General features: G+C 42.7%; 4 protein-coding genes and 1 long non-coding RNA gene across 7 annotated transcripts in view; 2 read left to right on the top strand and 3 right to left on the bottom strand.

The window, feature by feature from the left end:
- Nucleotides 1-1200: 1200 nt before the first annotated feature.
- On the bottom strand, nt 1201-4621 carry cpb2 (carboxypeptidase B2 (plasma)). The gene is made up of 11 exons (XM_086147482.1): nt 4483-4621; nt 4142-4217; nt 3930-4054; nt 3736-3844; nt 3534-3635; nt 3250-3354; nt 3040-3150; nt 2874-2964; nt 2398-2600; nt 1775-1859; nt 1201-1697 (listed from the first exon to the last, which is right to left on the bottom strand). The coding sequence occupies exons 1-11, from the start codon at nt 4557-4559 to the stop codon at nt 1480-1482; spliced, it is 1302 nt and encodes a 433-aa protein (XP_086003608.1). The 5' UTR covers nt 4560-4621; the 3' UTR covers nt 1201-1479.
- A 436-nt stretch (nt 4622-5057) lies between these two features.
- alg11 (ALG11 alpha-1,2-mannosyltransferase) lies at nt 5058-9021 on the top strand. Its single transcript, XM_086148162.1, has 5 exons — nt 5058-5104; nt 5933-6154; nt 6245-6616; nt 7579-8144; nt 8215-9021. The coding sequence occupies exons 1-5, from the start codon at nt 5058-5060 to the stop codon at nt 8493-8495; spliced, it is 1488 nt and encodes a 495-aa protein (XP_086004288.1). The 3' UTR covers nt 8496-9021.
- LOC147233391 (uncharacterized) lies at nt 6467-10495 on the bottom strand. Its single transcript, XR_015106273.1, has 3 exons — nt 10397-10495; nt 8744-8870; nt 6467-6591 (listed from the first exon to the last, which is right to left on the bottom strand). It is a non-coding gene; the product is annotated as an uncharacterized LOC147233391 (long non-coding RNA).
- Nucleotides 10496-10534: 39 nt separating this feature from the next.
- spp2 (secreted phosphoprotein 2) lies at nt 10535-12380 on the top strand. The gene is made up of 6 exons (XM_086148184.1): nt 10535-10687; nt 10761-10888; nt 10978-11100; nt 11778-11876; nt 11990-12026; nt 12234-12380. Exons 1-6 carry the CDS (start codon nt 10636-10638, stop codon nt 12317-12319), a joined length of 525 nt encoding a protein of 174 aa, XP_086004310.1. The 5' UTR covers nt 10535-10635; the 3' UTR covers nt 12320-12380.
- A 283-nt stretch (nt 12381-12663) lies between these two features.
- The window catches only part of raph1b (Ras association (RalGDS/AF-6) and pleckstrin homology domains 1b), a 47332-nt gene continuing 38283 nt past the window's right edge, over nt 12664-21712 (bottom strand). For all 3 annotated transcript variants that reach the window (XM_086148182.1, XM_086148181.1, XM_086148183.1), the window contains 7 exons: nt 21384-21449; nt 21142-21285; nt 19501-19611; nt 18714-18812; nt 18494-18614; nt 18256-18392; nt 12664-17334 (listed from right to left, as the gene is read on the bottom strand). In XM_086148182.1, coding sequence (XP_086004308.1) covers nt 14704-17334; nt 18256-18392; nt 18494-18614; nt 18714-18812; nt 19501-19611; nt 21142-21285; nt 21384-21449 — 3309 coding nt within the window. In that variant the 3' untranslated portion in view covers nt 12664-14703. The remainder of the gene's footprint in view (nt 17335-18255; nt 18393-18493; nt 18615-18713; nt 18813-19500; nt 19612-21141; nt 21286-21383; nt 21450-21712) is intronic.

Below are 21712 nucleotides of genomic sequence, written 5' to 3'. Positions count from 1 at the left end.
GAACTGTACAGTTTGGTACATTCACAAGGCCATGATTTATGCCCAAATGTTTTTTAAGAAATGCAAAAAGCATTTCAAAAATTTAATCCATCTATCTATCACTTTCTCTATTACAATCTATCATATTTTTATATCTATCATCATATCAATCAAATATTTATTTGAAATTAATAATAAAAAACGTAATTTTGATTTAGTCATATACACATTTAAATGTCAGGGTTTGTTTGTTTTGAATATACAGTATGGTAATATCTATCATTATCTATCATATTTTTATATTTATCATCATATCTATCAAATATTTATTTGAAATTGATAATAAAAAACGTAATTTTGATTTAGTTATATACACATTTAAATGTCAGGGTTTATTTGTTTTGAGTATACAGTATGGTAATGTACTGATAGGATGGGTTCTTTTTATGAGTGTAGGTAACAAATGTTCCCTCAAAGTTAATGGATGTAGACTGTTGAGAACCATCACACGTGAAGTTAAAATTCTATTAGATCCTTGGGGGAGATTTTTTCAAACTTAAGTGGAAAAATACACGTAATGGTGGACAGCACGACGGACCCTGGTGAGATTCCGACAAGGAGACCTTTCTGTGTGGAGTATGCATATTCTCTCCTGTGTCTGCGTGGGTTTTCTCCGAGTTCTCCACTTTCCCCCCACATTCCAAAAATATGCAACAGGTTAATTGGGAAAAAAAGGGAAAATTGCCCTGAATGAGTGAGTGAATGAATGTTGTCTGTCTTTGTATGTGGCCCTGCGATTGACTGATGACCAGTCCAGTGTTGGACCCCATTTCTCATTCGATGACAGCTGGGATAAGCTTCAGCCTCCCCCGTGATCCTGAGTGCAGGATAAGCGTCAGAAGATGGATGGATGGATGGATGGATGGATGGATGGATGGATGGATGGATGGATGGATGGATGGAAAAGGACACAGTTAGGTATGATGATATATGAAAATATAAACATCTAGCCAGCGATGCGAGCCACATGTTATCTGGGTAAATTGTGTCAGTAGGAATCTCTAACTGGTGTCCACAGTAACCAGCATCCAATTTGCAGCAACCACAGCAATTTTGAGCCAAAGTAGTAGTATATAAAGATTTACGAGACATAGATGCTTCAGAGTTTTGAACAATTTTTTAGGTGGGACATGTTTAATTCCCGTGAATGTACTCTCTGTATCATTTGTAACATGTTTATTGAGTATGTAAACGCTCTGAACACACACATAACACACAAAAAGTATTTCCTTTAAGTATTCTTACATTATCTCTTTGCATTCTCCAATAATGTTAAAAACAGATTAATACACAGAGCAGAGTAGTCTTCTGAATGAATGACAAAATATCACATTTAGGCAGTGATTGATGTATACTGATAAACTGCCCAGTTGAAAGAAATCCCAGAAGCTGAATTAAAAATGTTTGACAGCTGCTTGGCAACCTAATTTTCACGTGTTGCTAATTAAAGAACTGTAAAGGATTTGTTGGAATGTCTGTTTTTTCCAAAACCTTATTAGCAATGATCTTCAACGCAAGCAGAGCTTCATTGCAGGCACTCGAGATGAGAGACGGCGGCAAGAGGAAGCCATAACGGCCGCGATCCTGGAGCTCAAATGTGAATGAGTATTTGATACCAAGATTGTAGGCCCAGTCATCGGAACCACCCGGAGCAAGATCTGGTGAGCAAGCCCAACATCATATATTTAATATAGCAGTCGGTCTCGAGTGAACTTATGAAAAAAGTCAGACTTACATATTGTCTTGGCTCCAGAGCCATATCTGTATGTATTCCTGTAATACCTCCTTATTTTTTGTGCAGCTTCTTGGACCATCTCGAGCTTGAAAATAAAAAAAACGTATTCTCTAAGATTTTAATTGACAATCATAATGTGGAATGCAATGCATTTTTATTTTCAAACAGGCGCTTCTCAATTTGGTATTTGGTCCAATCATTTTGTTCAAGTGGCACATTCTACTTCCCTTTAATATAGATTTTTAATTTAAACTTTTCATCAAACATAAATGTATCACAAAGAGCTCATCATTAAAGAAATCTACCGTACATAGAATTATTAAAAGGTAAGGTGTTTTACCTAACCTACATTCTCTCCTTATCAGAATCAGAAATACTTTATCAATCTCAAAAGAAAAATTTGTTATCTTTTTAATTTCGCTTGTGAAGCCTATGGGACTGTTAATATACAGGATGATTATTACTGATCATTACTGACAATTATTACTCATATTTCCATGCTGGTCAAAGTTCTTTTCACTACAGTGAATTTATGCTCTGTTACTTCATTCAGTATTTTCTTATGAAATGATGATTAGAGAAGCAAAAAAGATGACGTTTCGACAAACAGTTGGTTTGCTCACCAGTTCACTGTGGTTCTCTGCTTCATCGTGGGTGCAGGAGTAGGGAAAGAGCAGCATCTGGGAGTAGGAGTGGATGGTGAGGTACAGCTGGACAGTGTCTTTGTGGCTGCGCAGGAAGTTGGCGACGGCCAGCGTCTCGGGCTCCGATTCGGGAAAAGGGCCACAGTAGATCTCGCTGCAGGGCCTGTTCGAGGCCCCCTCCGCTGGAGAGAACACAGTGACCTTATTTCAGTTTGGATTGACTTATCATCACTGATCATATCAATCTAATCTACAATTTTGAGTTTATTTTGTGCATGAAGAGAATCTATTTTAGAGTAGGTCTCATCTATATGTGGCAATTTTTTCTATGGTTTTATATGTAACTGGAGGACATTTAAAAGTGAAAAAGAAAATTAGCCATTTTTTGGGGCAGAAAATAACAAAGGCAAAGCCTATATATATAAATCAGTAACTATAATTAAATGAGGACTTACTGCACCAGTTTGCATCAAAATTTCTGTTGAGGTCAACTCCTATGCAGTTGCTGCCCTTGCTACCTGAACGATTCTTTCTCCACATTCGGTCCTAGGAAGAAAATTCATTGAATTCTGACTTAAATGTCTTTCCTGCCAGGTGAAAGCTGCTTTTACGTCCTCCTACTTTTGTCCATGTGTAGTGGTATCCGTCAGGGTTCATCACAGGCAGAACATACACGTCCATGTGGTCCAAGATCTGAGTAATATCTTTGTTTGTCCCATAAAATGACAAGGACTGGGGGAGACAAGGGAAGATGAACGACCACTTTGAGATACACTGAAAAAGACACCGTGAATGCATGATTTTAGGTCTTTCAGTAATTTCTGTACTCACATATTTTACAAACCATAAGCAGAAAGCAGGTGAGATCCACTCTCGAGCGTGTATTCCACAGTCGAGCCACATGGCTTTCTTATTTGGTCTGTTACCAAAAGACAACTGAATGAAAAAGAACATTTTTATCAGCTAATTATGAGCCAAATCAATCCATTTCTAATGTCAAACCACACGCGCAAAAAGCCATTTCTACATTTTCTGTAAGGAATGTGCGTAATGCCGAAGCGAGGCCTTTGTGGTTAAATCATTTCTTTCTTCTGAAAGAGTATAAAAATCAGTACCTTCAGAGCATAAAGTGGTCGCTTTTCATGCGATGAACCAATGAGAATTATTCGGACTCTGTCGGGGTTTTCCTGTGAGGTTAAATTTATCCAGAAATAGATCTGCAGCGGAGAGATATCAATGAAATTGTAAAATGCAGGAGGTGTAAAATCATACATGAACTCTACATCACTAATCTCAGCGAGTTCAATAGGGAGGTACATCATCCAGGCTGTGATATCTCTCGTAGAAAGTTGCACTGCTTCTTGGATCTCCTGTACCGTTCATCATCTGCATCTCAATCAGCTCACCGGTGTTTTCCAGTAACAGCCTGAAATGAACATTTATGCAAACAACAGCAGTTGGACCATGATATAATAGATATTGAGTGATTCCGTCTAAGAAAAGCAGCGCACCCGTGCGTTATTTGGTGTTTTTGTAGCAGATCCATCACCGCCGCTGAACTGTTTGCAGGAACAAATAGGTGAAGTGGACTTTCTTCCTTGATGAACTGAGGTGCAACTGGATGCCACAGGCTCGTCTGAGAACAAAATTAGAGGTTTCAATGAGTGGAAAAAAAAACCCAAGACAGAACAATGAATTCAAAATTATAACTATGAAGTTCTACCTCATACTGAGTGGAAATGTTCCTCAAAATATCCACTTGTTCCTGTGAGTTGGGGGTGATCGACAGGACTTGGTCACTGTGTAGAGATACAAGGACGTTCATAGATGCAGCGGTCTCACATGAACAATGCAGACCAACTCATGGCCCATTTGGGAGAAAAATTAGAGAAAAATGACATCTGTAATTACAGTGTTTTACCTGGAGAGTCTATTGGTGTCCGAGTGTTGTAAAGCGGTATAAATGAGTTAGTGTGTATGCATGTGTGTCTGCCCCCTGCCCGTGTAACCCCATTTGATGTACAAAACAAAAACAAGGCAAAGAAAAAAAAATACACTACTTACTGTATTTCGGTACAGTGTCCCTTCCTCAGGGCTTGGTCCAAGTTCATGAAAACAAACAAAATTAAAAGAGTCCTCATGGTGAAAAAAGTACAGTCAGGGAATGGCAGAAGTTTTTTCAACTACTGGGGGTTGGGAGAGGTTATTGATCTGACATGTTTATTCAAAAGTCAACCTTTGCTATTGGACAGATCTAGGGTATAGATCAACCAACATAACTGCAAGGGAGAAGAAAAGAATAGAAGGAGTTGAATAGATACTTTAGTGTCATTCAAAGAAGTCTGCTAGTTAGTACACATTTTGAACAAAATTTCAGTGCATTAACCATCGGACAGGTCAATACAATTAAAAATACAGGTCTGAAGTGTATACAACATAAGAATATGGTAGCTGAGCTATTCTGAAATTATGTATCCGGCAACATTAACCAAATTTGATTTCTTTTTCACATTTTGATAATGTTATATTTTAAAATGATCATCACAATCACCCAACGAGTCCTTGCAGTTCTGCCTCCTGGTCGGTAGATGGCGCAATAGTTTAAAAAGAGAAAAGTTGCAGCTCCAAAGGGGACAAAGATGTCGGCCCACGATCAGCTGGTCCTCTGTTTGTGTGAACTCACGAGGTAATTCGCTTGTTTTTAACATATATTATTGCATGAAATGAAATATATATCACTAGGAAATTTCATTAGATTCTTTTCTGATCTTGACATGGCTCTGGCAACATTAACTAGAAGCATCCTGCTGGCATTTTATATGATCTCATTTATTCAAGCTAACAGCAAACATTGCAATTTCTATGTTTTACTACGCACCTAATGTGTCACACTGCCAGTAAAGTAATAATTAAAAATAAGAGCCTTAATAGAACATTCATCTGCTGTGTATGATAGCAGATTTTTGTCACGTTGACTTTCGATTTTTTCCCCCGTGTCTTGTATACTGCTATTGTTCTCAAATAAAATGAACAAAGTTTTAGATTTTAGGATTTTTCGTATATCTTTAACTCAAGACTAACATGAAATAAAACATGACAAGATGAAAGCTAAAATGTACACGCATTTTAAACACTCTGTAAACAAAACACTCAGAGCTCTGAGGCAAGATTGTTAAAAACTAGTTGCTGCTTATCCCTCTAGGTTTGTTGTAGCAGCTTCATAAGATATTACACACACACACACACACACTTGATTTGTTTCCCCCTTTATTGCATCACAGGTTCCTCACACACACACACACACACACACACAATTACAGTGCAAAGTCATTACCATCCTCTTTTGCTTCCATAATGATGACAGGATTGAGTGGTGCTTTTACTCAAAAGTGTCTGGAAAGGGATTTGAATATTGTTACACTCTTTCACCTTCCTCTGAGAGGTGAAAGGATGATAGATGGCTATCTGGTTACTCGTTACCGAGACTGTCATCGCCGTAATTCGAATGTTCCAGGCTGCTGTGGAAGCTCCTGCTGCCTCTGGTCTTTCTGTGTTTCTTCCTGCTTGCTGTTCTGGTCCTGCTGTTGCTGGGGTTGCGCCTTTGGCTGCAGAGTATCAGGGCCGCGCGCCGTGCAAGAAACAGACGTCCCACTGTGGCCTTCTTCCACCCATACTGCAATGCTGGTGGTGGTGGGGAGAGGGTGCTCTGGTGTGCGGTCAGGGCTCTGCAGAACAGGTGAAGCCGACAGATCCTCTTTGTGTAAATAAAGTGAATTTATAAGATGTTTGACTTTTTTTTTTTTTATGCTAATCCAAATTTGAACAGGTATGCAGATATCAACGTTGTGATATACACGGGAGACCTGGATGTGTCGGCGCAGGAGATTCTAGATGGGATGCGACGACGGTTCAACATCGTGCTGCCTCGGCCCGTCCAGTTTGTTTTCCTCAGGCACCGGCTGCTTGTGGAGCCTGGCCTTTTTCCTCATTTCACTCTGCTGGGGCAAAGTTTGGGCTCCATCTTCCTGGGATGGGAGGCGTTGACTGAGTTTGTCCCAGACATTTACATCGACTCAATGGGCTACGCTTTTACCCTGCCACTTTTCCGCTACCTGGGAGGCTGCGCCGTCGGGTGTTATGTTCACTACCCGACCATCAGCACCGACATGTTGTCTGTAGTGAGAGACAGGAACCCCAGGTAATCATTTTACAGTTTAATTGGTGTTGAATCCATCATTATGTTGAGACAGAAAATATATACATATATATGAATGGAGAAACATTTGAGAACAGGGCTGCTGGATTACATGTTTTATTTCTAGTCAGATCAACCCTTAAAATGTCCAATGGAATGTAAAAACTGTTTGAGTAAACCAAAGTTAAGTGGGCAAATACTTCATAAAATATTAATTCAGGCCCAAAATTCAATCAGTTTATGACCTACAGTGGAAAACCAGTGTATGTACAAAGTAAAGACGGGGGCAAGGAAGTCTTCCTGAATACAATGAAAAGTCAAACACCTAGCAATGATAATATTAAGTCAAATGAAGTTTACCAGCACGCATCCCCTTTTTGTGATATTTTAACTTTTTTTTCTAAATGTTAACCGTTTTCCACCTAAAAACAACCCACCTGATCAGAATATGCTGCCAAGTTTGGAATTAGTGTTTGGAACTAGATGTCAGTGCAGTATTATTGACTTAGAAATGTCCCCTTAAGCACCACATGCTTGTATTGTGTCTGATTTAACCAAGTTCTGTAAAGCATCTTTCAGACCCAACATAGTGCAACTCAATAACCCGTAATACACACTTTTGAAAATTTACCCTCATAACTGCGGTGGGGCAAATTTGCTACATAGCTACTCTTGTTTGGAATTGATGGAATCATGACTTGTAGACCAGTTAAATCCCTCAGGAGAAACTCTGATACAGGTTATTGATCCTGTCCTTTTCTCTAAATGTCCAAAGTAGAGAAAGAAAAAGGGTGTTGAAGCATATTGACACATTTGGGCTTGATGTTTCTTCACATGTCCAGAGATTATCCTTTTGTTTTTTTTAATTTGCTTTAAAAGCTTCTCTGTCTTTTTGCACAATAACAGGCTGTTGGTTCGTATGCCGGAATGTTTGCTTCAAAACCGATAATGTTCTTATTGTTTAGACACAACAACCCGGACTACATCTCGAACAGTCTGTTCCTGAGTGCCTTCAAGCTACTCTACTACTGCTTGTTCGCCCTGATCTACGGCATGGCAGGTTCCTGCAGCAACCTCATCATGGTCAACTCGTCCTGGACGCTTGACCACATCCTGTCACTGTGGCACGCTCCAAATCGCACTAGCGTGGTGTACCCTCCCTGCAACATCAGCGCCTTCCTGGATATCCCGCTGCTGGAGGATGGCGATCGGAAGTGCCACTCCATCGTCTCAATCGGGCAGTTCCGGCCAGAGAAGGAGCATCGTCTCCAGATTAGAGCTTTCAAGGAGGTGTTGGATCGTAGAAAGCATGAGCCGGGAAGCAGGGAGGCAGTCAAGCTAGTTCTGATCGGAGGATGTAGGAATCAGGAAGACGAGGACAGGGTCCTCATGTTGCGTGGGCTGTGCCAAGAGCTGGGGGTGGCCGACAGAGTGGAGTTCAAAGTGAACGTGTCTTTCGAGGAGTTGAAAAAGGAGCTGGGAGAGGCAACCATCGGACTCCACACCATGTGGAATGAACATTTCGGGATAGGTAATATAAAAATATACTAGCCATTGCCACGCTGTCTTTTTGTTGATGGTAAAAACTGTTTCCCTTCCAGGTGTTGTGGAGTGTATGGCAGCAGGGAAAGTCATTCTAGCCCACAAATCGGGCGGACCCAAATTGGACATAGTCGTACCGTTCGAAGGGGGTCAGACCGGCTTCCTGGCTGATGAAGACAGCTATGCGGACTGCATCGAGAGGATCCTCGCTCTACCACCTGACAGCCGCCTACAGATCAGACGCAGCGCCCGTCAATCTGTGGCTCGATTCTCAGATCATGAGTTCGAGGCTTGCTTCCTGACCGCCATGGAACCCTTGATGGGGACACTTGAACGATGATAGAAAGGGCTGGAGACCTTTGACAGTTTGTAAATATAGGCCAAATGTCCAATGCTGATAGTATACGACTACTGGTCTTACTAGACTGATTGCGTCACATAGCCAACGTGTTGCTTATATAATTCTGTATTTTTAGATGTGCTATTGTAACGTGTTTCAATGATGGAGGCTGTACATTTCTATCTCAGTGACCGAAGGACAAGAAGGAGATTTTCCTGATTCCTGAAAACTAGGAATAGGTCTTTTACCTGTGTAATTTTGCTGCATAGTAGTTCACTTTACAGCACAAAGGTACCGGGTTGAAGGCTGACTGGGTTCCTTCCGAATTGAGGTCACACGTAGGTTCTGGTTCTGCGTAGGCTCTCCTGTTTCCTGCTGCAGAACAAAAACATGCAATAGGTCGATCAAAGAATTATCCATTGGTCTGAAGGGGAATGGTTTTTGTCTATATGTGGCCCAGTGATTGACAGGTAGCATTGACCCCACACCCTGATTTTGTGTGAATAAATTTAAACTGTCACCTTTTTAACACCCTTCAGTTTTCCAGTGATATTTGCACATTATGAGCCCTTGTGATGTGTTCATAATAAAACCAAATCGTTATCATGCAGAAAGCCAATCATGCCCATCCAGAAACTAAAATGTGAAACTTTCATCACGTGTCAGTTCAACTGTATGTCCCGTACTTAAACTCTGAGCAATGCTGGATTCACACCGTATTAGTGTATTCGAAAAGCCCAAAGATATTCACGGGAAAAACAGTCCTTTTTGAAATTTGGTTAGCATTTCAACAAGAAATGCTCATTTTCATATGCTCACATTTGAGGAGCATTTCAATAATAATGATTAAATACATTAAGTATTAAATGATTAAATACTGGATGTACTAAATGACTGAAGACATATTTAACATTAAACTCACAGTACAATGGATTAAAATTAGTTTCACATTTTAAAATCCTATGCTCCAGTAGAAATGAACAAAATATTTCATCAGCACCAAAAGATGTCACAATGATACTTCGGGCAGATTTTAGTATTTTAAAGATAGGAGGATATTGGTTTGAGTTAAATAACCCAACATAAAACACATTATTCACTCTGGTTGTCCTTGGTAATCTAAATAAATGGGTTCATTAGAGGTCCTGAGATTGAGGCTACACTCCAGATAAGAAACTAATCTCATTTTACTCATACTAATATGTGAAAATGTGCAAAATAGATGCCTGTGAACATGCAAAATCAGTTGATGAATATATTCATCCTGACTATTGTGAAAGATTAAACTGAATACATGATAGTTCAGACCGCTCCCCTCCATTAGACCCACACTCAAGGGGGTGGGAAAGGGAACAAATGAGGGTAAGCAAATAACTGGTTGAAAATGGAAGGAACACAAACAAGTACATTATTCATAACATTTTGATCAATTCTGCGCCTGCACAAATTATGAGAATTATTTTTATATATCAATGATGGATGTCATAAAAAACTAAAGAAAATAAACAGTTAGTAAATCTCTATCATTGTATAAAATGGTTTATCTGTAATTTTATGTGTGAGTAAACTTTAGTGCACTGAATTAGAGTTCAGTGATGTTGAAATGACTGGATGAAGGTCAGTGATCTGTTCAGAGGAAGGAGTTCAAGGTGAAAAGGGGCTGTTGGACTAGACCTGAGCTGAACCTTCCACAGTTAATATACACACACGATATAAAACAAAAGCTAATCATCAATAAGAAAAATTGATGGCCAATGAACCATTTTTACTAGACAGCCATGTCTCTGAAGTGGCCATCAATAGCAGCTTCTCATCAAATTTGAAATGGTATTCAACACCCTTTAATTTTACGGGTTTTCTTGCGATCTCAATTTTTTTGGAAAAAATAAAGTGAGGCTTACTTTAAGAACCATAAAAAAAAAACATCTTGTTTAGGTCTCATTGGGAACTGGCAAATCCGGAGATCGATAGTCCCGATCAAAGGTTGGGGCTGGAGGAAGTTGGAAAGAAAGCAGGGGAGGGATGCTGTTTGTTTTGGTTTGGGGTTATCGAGTCGAAGAGGCGGCGCGTAGGAGTGTCAGTCAAACCTATTTAAAGGGGAAAGAGAACCAGGACCCTCTACATTTGGGTTGTAGTCGAGATGAAATCCTTAGTGCTTCTTGTGGCGTTGGTGCAGGCACTGACATGCTCAGGTGGGTCGCTTTCCACATTAACACTTGGTGCTAAGAGAAAATAAATTAACATTGTTGCTCCTTTGGTTTTCAGCTGCCCCGCTGTTCCCGTCTGACATCGAGGGCATGGCGAGCCGTGGACTCAAAGCAGCCCTGGCACAAGTCAACTCTGTCTATGCTTCTACCACCCTCTACAGGGTGACACATGGGACTGTCAAAAGGGTGAGTCCGGAAAGGGCCTGGTTTTCTCCTTTGTAACTCACAGCTGATAATATTGTATGCGGCGTGTTTTCGTGCAATTTGATTCCCAGGCCATTCCCTTGGGCCAGAACACCTATGACCTGATGTTGAAGTTCACCGCCAGAAAAACAGAGTGTTCCAAGACTTCTGGGATGGACCCGCAGACGTGTGCCTTAAGCCCAGGCTTCTTTGTGGTGAGCCATCTGCTTCCATTAGGACCAAATTTGTGTAAAGTATATGAAGGAATCAAAAGTTACATTAGTACTACAGCTGTTGGAACGACTTAAGCAGTGTTAGATTAGTATCGCCTTAGAATGTGACACCAGTCACGAACATCACTGGGGATCAACTCTATAAGTGCTTGAACATATTCAATTTGAGGGACCCTGTCAGCCAGTGGTGAGTTATATCCTCTATTAGCACTTGAGCACATCATGGGTATCGGGGCATCATTGATCCTCAAAAACATTGATCCTGCAGTCGAATCCATAATAAGATTTGATTTGACAGCAGGATAAAAATCTTACTTTATAAAAAAAAAAAAAACTAAAAAACTTAAAATAAATAAATAAAAACAAAATTCACCCTTTTATCCAGATTTTAATTTAGCCATATATTAATAATTAGTTACTGGATTCTTAAGGATCTCCTATCCAATTAAAGAAACTCCTATTATTCTTGGACTTCACCTGAAATTTAATTTCTGTGCAGGAACATTTTGACATATTGCTGATCAATGTCTGTGTTGATACAACAGAACAAATACATTTATTGGTTAACCCTAAATGTGTGCATGAGTGGGTCTTCTAAAATAGCCATCCGGGGTATTTGGTGTGTACTCATTTATCAAATGTCCCCTCTTCTCTTCAAGCCTACCTACTGCCAGGCTCGAGTTCGAACGACCCCCACCGCCACCCAGGTGATGTACGCCAGGTGTGGCCACGACAGCTCTTCAGAGTCCAGTGAGGAGGTAAAGGAACTAGAATCCATCAGGGATGAGAAACTGTACCGGGGGGTGGGGTGACAGTGAATTATAGCGAATGTGTGCTGTGTTGTTTTTGACTTGATGCGTTTAATCCACAGTACATGGGCCGACACTTCAATATCCCATTGAATCTAGGTGAGCACCTTTTCCAAATACGACAGAAATCAACCAATGTCTGAATTTTCTTAAACCTACAATGATTACATTTTGAAGTGACTTCACAAAGAAAAGTAGTTGTGTGACTCTTCATAATTCAAATTCATATTCAAAAAACGATTTGTTCCTTGTGAGTAATTACTATTGTTGTTGTTGTCACTAACCTCTGACACGTTAACTTTCCAGCCCCCGCAGCACCTGCTCCACCAGCTCAGACCGGGCACGCTCTCCACACCCCATACGTGGAGATAAGCCCAAACCGCCTAGAGTAAATGTTCAGTTCACTGAAAGATTTTAAAGGTGCTCTTTGCAAAATAAATACATAAAAATAAAGGCATGATTTGTTTTTTTAACCAGCTTTTTTATCTGGGGTTTAATTAATTTATATCATTTGGTTTTGATATCACACACACACACACACACACACACACACACACATTTAGGACAATGTTAAGACCACAAGAGGGAGTTTGAAGTCCATCAAAGTCTAATTCTGATTTTGCCAGTGGGAGGATCAGAGTGCTTAAATGTCAGTTACTGTAAATGTCCTTCTTCCCTCCCTCAAGATACAGGTGATCCACATATTTAGAACAAATGAGGCCTGAGACAAACTGAGTTCTGGTTTGAACATTTATATTGTGTTTTTCAGTTTATATCCAAGAGGACACATTTACTCTTATCAGGAGCCACGTGTGTTCATTTTGGCCTGACACGTTCACATCAATAACTTACACACTGTACTGTAGCAAACACCTTATCAGGGGACAGTGATATTTGGTATTGAAATGGCACATCGCTTCACAGTGGCGATGGAGTTGCCGAGGCAGGGCAGGATGAAAGAATGGCGTGTTAAACGGGCCTTGTGTAGAACACCACCGAGGTCTCTCCAAGATAAGCCCGATGGACTTGAGGATTTAACAGACTCCTTTGAATTACCATGTAAACCATTATCATAGCACACTTTGCCTGACTTAAGCCAATTTAAAACTAGTTTAAATGGCCTGAGAAATTAACGTCATCCCGACGCACGGGTGCAGGGGGTGTTGTCGAAAATGAGCTCCTTGAAGGACAGCACTAGCAACCAAAAATATGAAGGCAACGCTGCTAGAAGAACCCTCCGACATCATTCACTCTAGATACAAAAACAACTCATGACGTAGTCCATGTGCATTAAGTGCTGAAGATATAATGGCACCAGAGAGGAACGAAAAAGGAAACGTACACAGTTGAAAGCAACATTCAGTCTAATGCCAGTCACATCTGTTATTGGATACAGGATTTAATGCTCTGTACATTTACCGGACAAACACATCATTTTCGAAGCGGGCACCTCGTGAAAGGGACGATGAGTTTCCTTCACATGGCCGAGTTCAATCTGTACATTCTTCCTCCGGGCCGTGACGCTATATGAATTAAGAAGGCGGCGGAGATTAACAGTAAATGAATAGCAGCTGCAAATGTACAAAACAAGGGTTCAGGTCCAAAAATCAAGCCAACACACGAGGAACTTGTAAAATTCCACAAAGACACACCACTGCAGGACGCCCCCCCCCCCCTCCATTTAAAGAAGTCCATGGCAAGCTTTGCATTAAATAAAAATACAACTGTTGTTCTTTTCCAGCTGCTTGGTCCAGATTCTGACAGGCCTCTGAAATGTGCCTACTTCCTGTTCTGACCTCCGTGCAAGACATTGGGAATAAGGCTTCCTTCTAGCTTTTGACACATTCCGAAACCATTTAGAAATTCTTAAGACAACTGACTTGAAAGTTTATGCAGATTTTAATCTCAAATAAGTTGTTTTTTTTTAAATTGCCCAACTGCTGCCTTCACACGAGTAGTTTTCCACTAGTTTCCAAATGCACCTTCCAATATACATTCCGTGCTGTAATAATTTTTTCTATGCTTTTTTGAGCAGCAATAGAAAGACTGACCCATAAAAAAAAATCCTTCCATAAATCACTTATTAAATAATTTTATATAAAAGCAAATTTACTTGTCCCTGTTATACATAGGCCTTCCTCAATGGTTAACTCTTTCTTCAACATATAAGCATATATACATGCATGCACAGAATGCATGTATTCATTGGGATTCTCGCTCACACATGCACACACATCAGAATAGCTTCATGATTTACAGCCTGCTGCTACTTGACAACCATGCAGTACCGAAGCAGAAAAAAAATCCTGTTTTATTTGTTTGTTTTTCCTGTTTTTGTATCTTGTACATGGCACAATTTTATGGCAAAGAAGCGGATATGTAGTTCGGTTGAAACCTGAATCCAGTGAGATTTGCACAGGTCTTAGCAGTATTTACGTCAATCTGCTTGGTTTACTACATGGGTGGGGTTTACCACACAGGGGCAATACCATTTTTATTCTCAAGAGAGTTTTGACAATATTTACCATTCTGTGATCTCAAACTTACCTGCTGCAGTTTAAATTATCCAATTGTTGTTCAAGCCCACAGATCTAGAATCCTAAGCTGACAGGAAACAGGAACTGAGCATGTTCTGGTTTGTCTTTTAGTATTTACAGTCTTTTATTACTTTGATTCCAAACAGCAGAGAGAATTCATGAAGTTGCTCCTGTTTCATTGATGAATGCTCACATTGGCATTGTCTACCCATAGTTTATTTATCCACTTCTGTCCTGTTTTAACACTCTCCAGTGAGTTTGGTGGCATCCCCCCGTTTGGGGGGCGCAGGTGGAGGTCCTCGTCGTAGTGTTGCATAGCCTGAGATGTTTCCAGACATGAAGCCGCCGTTGCCTCCGTTGCTCTGCTTTCCTTGGTCAAGGAGGAGCTCCGGGGGCGGCGGAGGCAGCGCCATGTCGTCCATTGTCCCGGCAGGGTCCAATTTGCCCGAGAGGCCGCCTGAGCTCAGTGAACCTTGCCGTCCTACCGACTTTCGCTTCAGAGTCCGGTTCAGATCCTCCAAGAAGTTTGGCTGGCCGGAGCTACCCTTGGGGGATGTGGGTGGAGGGAGCTGAGCAGGGGGAGAGAGAGGAGCGGGCTCCGGGGTGGTGTTGCTACGCCGCCCGAGTGTGGGTGGTGGAGTCTTTTTCAGTGAGCTCTTGCTCCAAGTAGAGTTACTGACAAGAGAGATGGGCGGGGGAGGCGGGGGGGCTTGTGGCTGGGGGTTGACCACGGCTACCCTCGGAGTCCCGCTAACATGGGCATCACTACCAGGTGGTGGGGGGGGAGGGAAGAGCTCTGAGGCTGGCGGAGGAGGTGGGAAATAGGTGCACTCAGGTGGTGGTGATGGAAAGTCCCCGCTGGATTGCTTTGCTTGGCTCACTTTGGCTTGAAGTGCCAAGGGCAGGTTGGCCAAGTTTAGCTTGCCCGGTTTTGGAGGGGCAGGGGGTCCAGCTGAGGGGTCCTTGGACGGGGACCCCGTAGAGGAAGCACCAGGACAGGGGGAGGAATGAGCGGTGTTGCTTTGGGGAGCAAACTTGCTGAGTAGGTTCCTCCTGGATTCCTCATAGGAGGCAGAGGAGTTGGACTTGATGCTGGAGTTCCTCTGAGGAGTAGGGGGAGGCCTCTTGTTTCCAAAGCTGCAGTTGCCAGAGGGCGACCTCTTCAAGGGGGAGCCGAGGTTACAAGGAGGAAGGGGAGGAGGAGGTGGAGCCGGGCCTGCGGCGTTGGCTTGGGGAGGCGGTGGCGGAGGAGGCGGGGCAGGGAAGCCACTATTGTTTTCTGGAGGAGGGGGGAACTCCGGAGACACTTGATGCTGTCCGCTACCAGGCTGCCACTTTGGTTTGGTCTTTACTGCAGGTGGGGAGAGTGGGGCTTTCAGGCTCTCTGTATTATTGATCGATGAGGGGGCCCCTGGAAATTGACTCGCCAGTTGTTTCACCAATGACGTGACAGGAGGAGCTCCGGTGGAAACAGGTGGAGGCTTAGACACGCTGTGCTGCTTGGGCAGAGTCAGGGGGGGCTGGATAGGGGTGTGGCTTGCCTGTAGGCTGAACTGCTTCTTAAGCTGTGCAGGTGGCGGGGGCGGTGGAGGTGGCGGAGGGCCTCCCAGGACAGCAGGAGGTGGAGCAGGAGGGAAGGGGGAAACTGGTGATATGGGTTTGGGGGCGGTGTGAGGAACAAAGCCGGGGGTGAAGGACTTGGGCGGTGCTGGTGGGGGCGCAGGTGGCGGTGGGAACTGGGATGGTACTGGGCACTGCTGAGGAGGAGGAGGTGGGGGAGGAGGAGGCGGAGGAGGAGGTGGTGGTGGAGGTGGAGTCGGGGCTGGCGGTGGGGACTCCTCAAGACCTCCGTGTGAAGACATGAGGTCACGCGGTGGGCTGGGAAACCTTTCCTTTAAGGCCTGCCGCAGTCCGTTGGGGTAAGCAGGCTGGCTCAGGGGGGCTGCTGCCTGAGGGGCTGGGGGGAAAGGAGGAGGCGGGGGAAACACCTCTCCATTGGACTGTGCAGCCAGATGAGGAGCTGGCGGTGGCGGGATAAAGGATGGTGGCGCAGCTGGGCTTGGAGGGCCAAGCTTTAACACAGCCATGGCTGACCCGGGGGTCGGCATGGATGGTGGTGGAGGAGGCGGCGGCGGTGGGGGAGGCGGCACGCTAGTCCTTGCTGCGATATGGTTTACATTGGGCTTGGTCACCTGCGCTGCAGGTGCTGCCGGAGGGGGTGCCACCTGGTGCGCTGCAATGTGGTGGTGACTGGACAACTTGTGGTTCGCGGCCTGCGAGGCCTTCTGATTCTGCAGCCGGGTAATCGTGCTGTACTTGTACATTGTCAAGGCAGGGGAGTGATGGAATACACTTTGGACAGGAGGGGGTGGAGGAGGGGGAGGCGGAGGAGGAGGTGGAGGTGGAGGAACTGGCTGCTGCTGCTGCTGCTGTGGTGGCGGCAGGGGCGCATGGTTGTAACTGCTGAAAGCTGATAACTGTTGCTGCTGCTGTGGGGACAGTAACGGTTGCTGGACACGCTGAGGCGACTGAGGGGGGGGCAGAGGGGACTTTTGAGGCGACTGAGGCTGAGGTGGGGGATGTTGTTGTTGCTGTTGTTGTTGTGGCTGGGGTAGAGCCTGGAACTGCATTGATTGGGGATGTGGTTGTGGGGTCGGCTGTTGTTGAGGGTGGAGTGGGGGCTGCGATTGCATCAACTGCTGGTGAGGCTGCTGTGGAGGCTGCTGCTGCTGCTGCTGCTGCTGCTGGGGCTGGGGTGGAGTCTGTGGAGGAGGCGTTATGGCAATGTGGTCAGCTGAGTGCTGGCTGTGATGCCGGTGGCTGTGGGAGCTGTGTGGCAGAGTGGCCCCCCGGGAGGCCTCCATCCTCATCTGTAAGAGGGAAAGCGTGTGTTACTGTGATAGACTTTTAATACTTTAGATACTTTAGACCTTTTCATTAAGCACTCAAAAGAAAATACGATATCAACAACCAAATATTATATATCTGGTCGTTAATATTTTATAATATTAAACAATTATTTTCAAATTGTTGACTTTCAGCATATATTCTCAATCTTGATGTAAACTGGTGGTGATGGAACAATAGATACAACGAATAGTGCATTGCAAATCCGATTCTCCAAACAAAACTGGTCAGGCCACAACTGAACTTACATTACACAAAAAGCAATGACTACAAAACAGTGGTGTGAACTTGGAAAGATTATTGTGGTTTTAACATTACTACAGTTTATTTCAATTATCAACATTAATCAGGCCAAAACCAACCTGTTCAAAATCATAATGGAGTCTCTTCTTAGTCCCTCAAGACTGAATGAGACAGCGTTCATTTGTCAACCACGTATAAACTGTTACAGCTGTTGTCAAACAATTTTTAGGGGTGTTCAGCCATTAATATTAAACAAAAAAACTACATGTTACAAATATTTTCTGTTTCCAGTTAGTTTCTTTGATGAAGAGTAGTGGATAACTAGTGGATAACATATCTTCCATAGAGACATCGTTTTCATTATGCTGGTTCTTGTTGCTATGCAAGCAATTACATTGTATTTGAAAATACCCAATCTATATATTGGTTTTAATTATATTTTCCTATTCTCACACAGTGTTGCAGATAAATGCGTCAGTGTGTATAAATTGAATGCATCACATCCAATCCTATTCAAATAGGTGAGCCAAATCATGAAATAGATGGGTTTCTGTTTTGATTAAAAAAAAAAAAAAACAACAAAAAAACATGCACGTGAACTGAAGACAATTTTCAGGTCTGCTGTATTTGGAAGGCGATACCTTAGAGTTTTCTTCTATCTGGGTCCCTCTCTTCCAGGCCTCGGAGAAAATGGAGCTCACCACACTCTGGGAGCGGCCATGACTGGAGCCTGTGTCAACTCCACTGTCGGACTGGCCTGAATGATTGGACTGAGACTCTGCAAACACAAACAAGGTGCTTTGAAGCCTCTTGAAAAGAAGAACTCCAAGCGACAGTATAAGCGGGTCATTTATTGTCATATTATTGTAATGAACTGACCAGGTATGCTTGCAGAACTGGACCCCGACCGGATACTGGAGGTAGAGAGAGAGGACCAATCATAAGCTGCTTCTGTCCTCTTCATGGCCTCCTGGTAGTTCACGTACAGCTGCTTCCCATACTGCGCATACGCAAATAACACAAATTAACCAGAGTTTCAAAGCTCTCCTTGAAAGGTTCAAGCATTGGCGTGGCGGCTGAAATTTCAGCCCAGAGCTACCTTGGCAATTCGAATCCCATTCACCCACTGGTGAAGGGTCCTGACATCATCGCAGCACAGGTATTTGATATACTGGGACTTCTTCTGGATTTGAGGATGCTGTACAAAGAATAACACATTTTAATTACACACTGCTATCCAGCAATAAATCATATTCTTTCAAGAAAACTATAACTCCTCTTCCATTATCATTAAATGATGACTGACCGACCACACACACACACAATTTGTATGTATGATTATACACTGTGTCTGGAGGGAATCTTACTTAATTCAAATAATTTGTTGTCAATTAAAGTTCAATGCAGCAATTCTATAAAAACTTAACATCCAATATTTTTCCTTTTGCAATAACTTGACCTGACTAAATCCTGAGATAAGATGGGGAAAAAAAACATACCTATTTAACTAAACGCGTTAATTAGGACCCTTTCCTGCAAATACATTTTTTAATGAAAAGGGCTGATGGCGAGGGAATCTTTTTTTGACTGTATGAGCTCCGCGTCTAATTCATTTTGACTTTCACAAGTCGACACCTTGAGCATACATCCATGAATAAAGTAGAAAGGTCATATTGCCTGTGTCAGGGATAATATGGTGCATTTGGGTTTCTATAAATAAACACTGCTAAACCCTACAGTTTCAAAGTAAATTAAAGCAATATGGATGTCTTTCAGGTATCAGGAATAATTCATTGCACATCTTGTCAACTTTACTGGAAGCTATTTTTAGAAAAACAAAAATCAAGATGCACCCTTTCACTGGAAGTTGTTATAATCAGGCTTACCTTCAGGGCCAGGCAGTAGTCAGTGGGGGCTTTATATTTGCTGCGGTAGTCTTGGCCATAATACACGTTAACATGGTCCAACTGCAGGAAGCACACCAGATCTCTGGAAGCCTGCAGAGTCGGAGACAGGGGAGCTTACAGGCTGTGTTGCTGCATGGTTTATTTACAAAAAGACAGGGATTGAAGGCAGCTGCCGCTCTGCGTGGCAACGAGCGGCTCATTAGACTGTCATAACTCACTCATCCTTCCGGTACGGGGGAATGTACAGTTCAAGGGAGAAATTCAAGCTTGGAAAATGCTCAGGTTTTCATAAAACAGCACAATTTGGTAGCTGGCGCCAGTTCGGACTTACTAGATGTGTGAAACTTTAGAGCACAGGAGAGGCAATGCTATTTCTGCAACAAATTCAGGTCCACACAGCTTTTAAAAGTACATACGTTTTCTATTGGAGAAACAAGCTCTAAATTAGCCAAAACTGATGACGCTTTAGGTTGTTAATTCAAAAATTTGCTTGCTTAGCCTGGAATCGAGGCATAATGGCTGGAGCTTGAGAGGGGCAGAGAAACAAGGCAAGATCTACCTCTGAACTCAAACCATGACACAACGTCTGCTGAAATTTTAATTTATCAATTTGCAATTGACCAACTTTGACTTTCTGGCTCATTATGGTTTTCCAATATCTTTTCAGTTTGACCAGCCGTTATCAAAGCAGGACAAAAGCTACTTTCTTAAAAGTCTGTTTTTGTGCATATTTTCGTACATGATGGTACTTCCATGCAGTTCCCTGGGGGGTGCTGCTGCTGTGTGGCTTCACTGTCTTCAATTTGGTTTTGAAAAATAAAACAAAACACCCTGTTCTGCAGGTTTACAAGGTTGAGGAATAGTGCCACCCTGAGTCCAGCTGGACTAATTTCAGCAAAGCAGGACTGGGCAAAAACACAAAACCCATTTAAACAACAGGATTTCATAAATTTTCAGAAAATTTCAAAATGAACTGTTTGGAAAGAAATCAATTTCTGATTTTGCTCATGGTGTCATATATGCGTGTGTGTGGGTGTGTGAGTGAGTGCGTGAGAGAGAGATGGGAGGAGCAGCAAAAAAAAAAAAAAAAAAAGAAAGAAAGAAAGAAAGGAAGAAAGAAAAAAAATCTGCACAATGGTGCATTCCTGCTCCAAATGTTTTCTGGAGCTCAGCAGGGTTTTTTTTCTTTCCAATTTCATCCGGTGATAAAAAGAAACAACAGAAACTTGGTTGACTAAAATTCATGAACTACTTCTTTGTGCATTTTTTTGAGTTTAAGTAAATGTTCCCCGCAAATGTTAATGCTTGTGATGTAATCTCTTTGCTTCAATTTTCATGAGACCCAGGAAGGAAAGCACAGCTGTTGCGGATTACTGAATAATGCATCGAATGTGTGTTGATCTAAAAATGACCTTGAAGAAAGCAAGACCCAAAAATAGAGGACGGAAATTCTGGTTGAAAAATAAAAAAAATGCATCTGCAGTGTCGATTGCGTTCAAAGTTATCAGGAAATACCAGCGAGTGCAAATATCATGTGGATCTGTTTCTCATAACCCCACGGCTCCTTTCCCCCCTTGTCATGTGTGAGCTGTGTGTCACCATCCACGGCGTCTCACTGACTTTGGCTTTGCCTTTGGGCACATAGTAGATTCCTGAAGCCCTGAGGAGAAAGTAACGTTTCTTCCACGACTTCTTTCCGTCTTCTTTTAGCCACAGCACACCCTCAATTTCCGGCACAGACACTGAACCGCCACAGAAGCACTCCTAGGGGGTACATGTATGCAAAAAATGAAATGTGTCTCTCTTTATAGAAAATATGACGGTCAAATCCGTAGTTCTTTTTTTTTGTCAAACAATCTCACCTCTAATAAGGCCTCTTTGTTCCTGTCAGCCATCTCTGACGTCTCCTTGCGACCCAACAAATAGTTCTGCAAAGAGAGTGATGTTAAACAGGGGAGGGGGTGAAAAGGACGGACTAAGACATGTTAAGTCAGTGGTTCACCTCGTCTTACATTCATTATTCACATTTACTCGCTTTGGAGCTTTGACCTACTTCCAACTCTCCAGCACAAACACACTCTCTTGTTCCCTCCCTGAGCAGTGCTGGCACCATGCATGGATAAACAATGTATTTGACTGTATAGCATATGCCCTCAGCATTAACACACTAAATCCACAGCAGCTAAAAAGG

This window comes from Fistularia commersonii, chromosome 6 (assembly GCF_037954325.1).
Source record: "Fistularia commersonii isolate RoL2024-O1a breed Wild chromosome 6, RoL_Fcom_v1.0, whole genome shotgun sequence".
Taxonomy (NCBI): domain Eukaryota; kingdom Metazoa; phylum Chordata; class Actinopteri; order Syngnathiformes; family Fistulariidae; genus Fistularia; species Fistularia commersonii.
The sequence above is the reverse complement of the archived record's forward strand: the minus strand, read 5'-3'. Positions and strand labels throughout refer to the sequence as shown.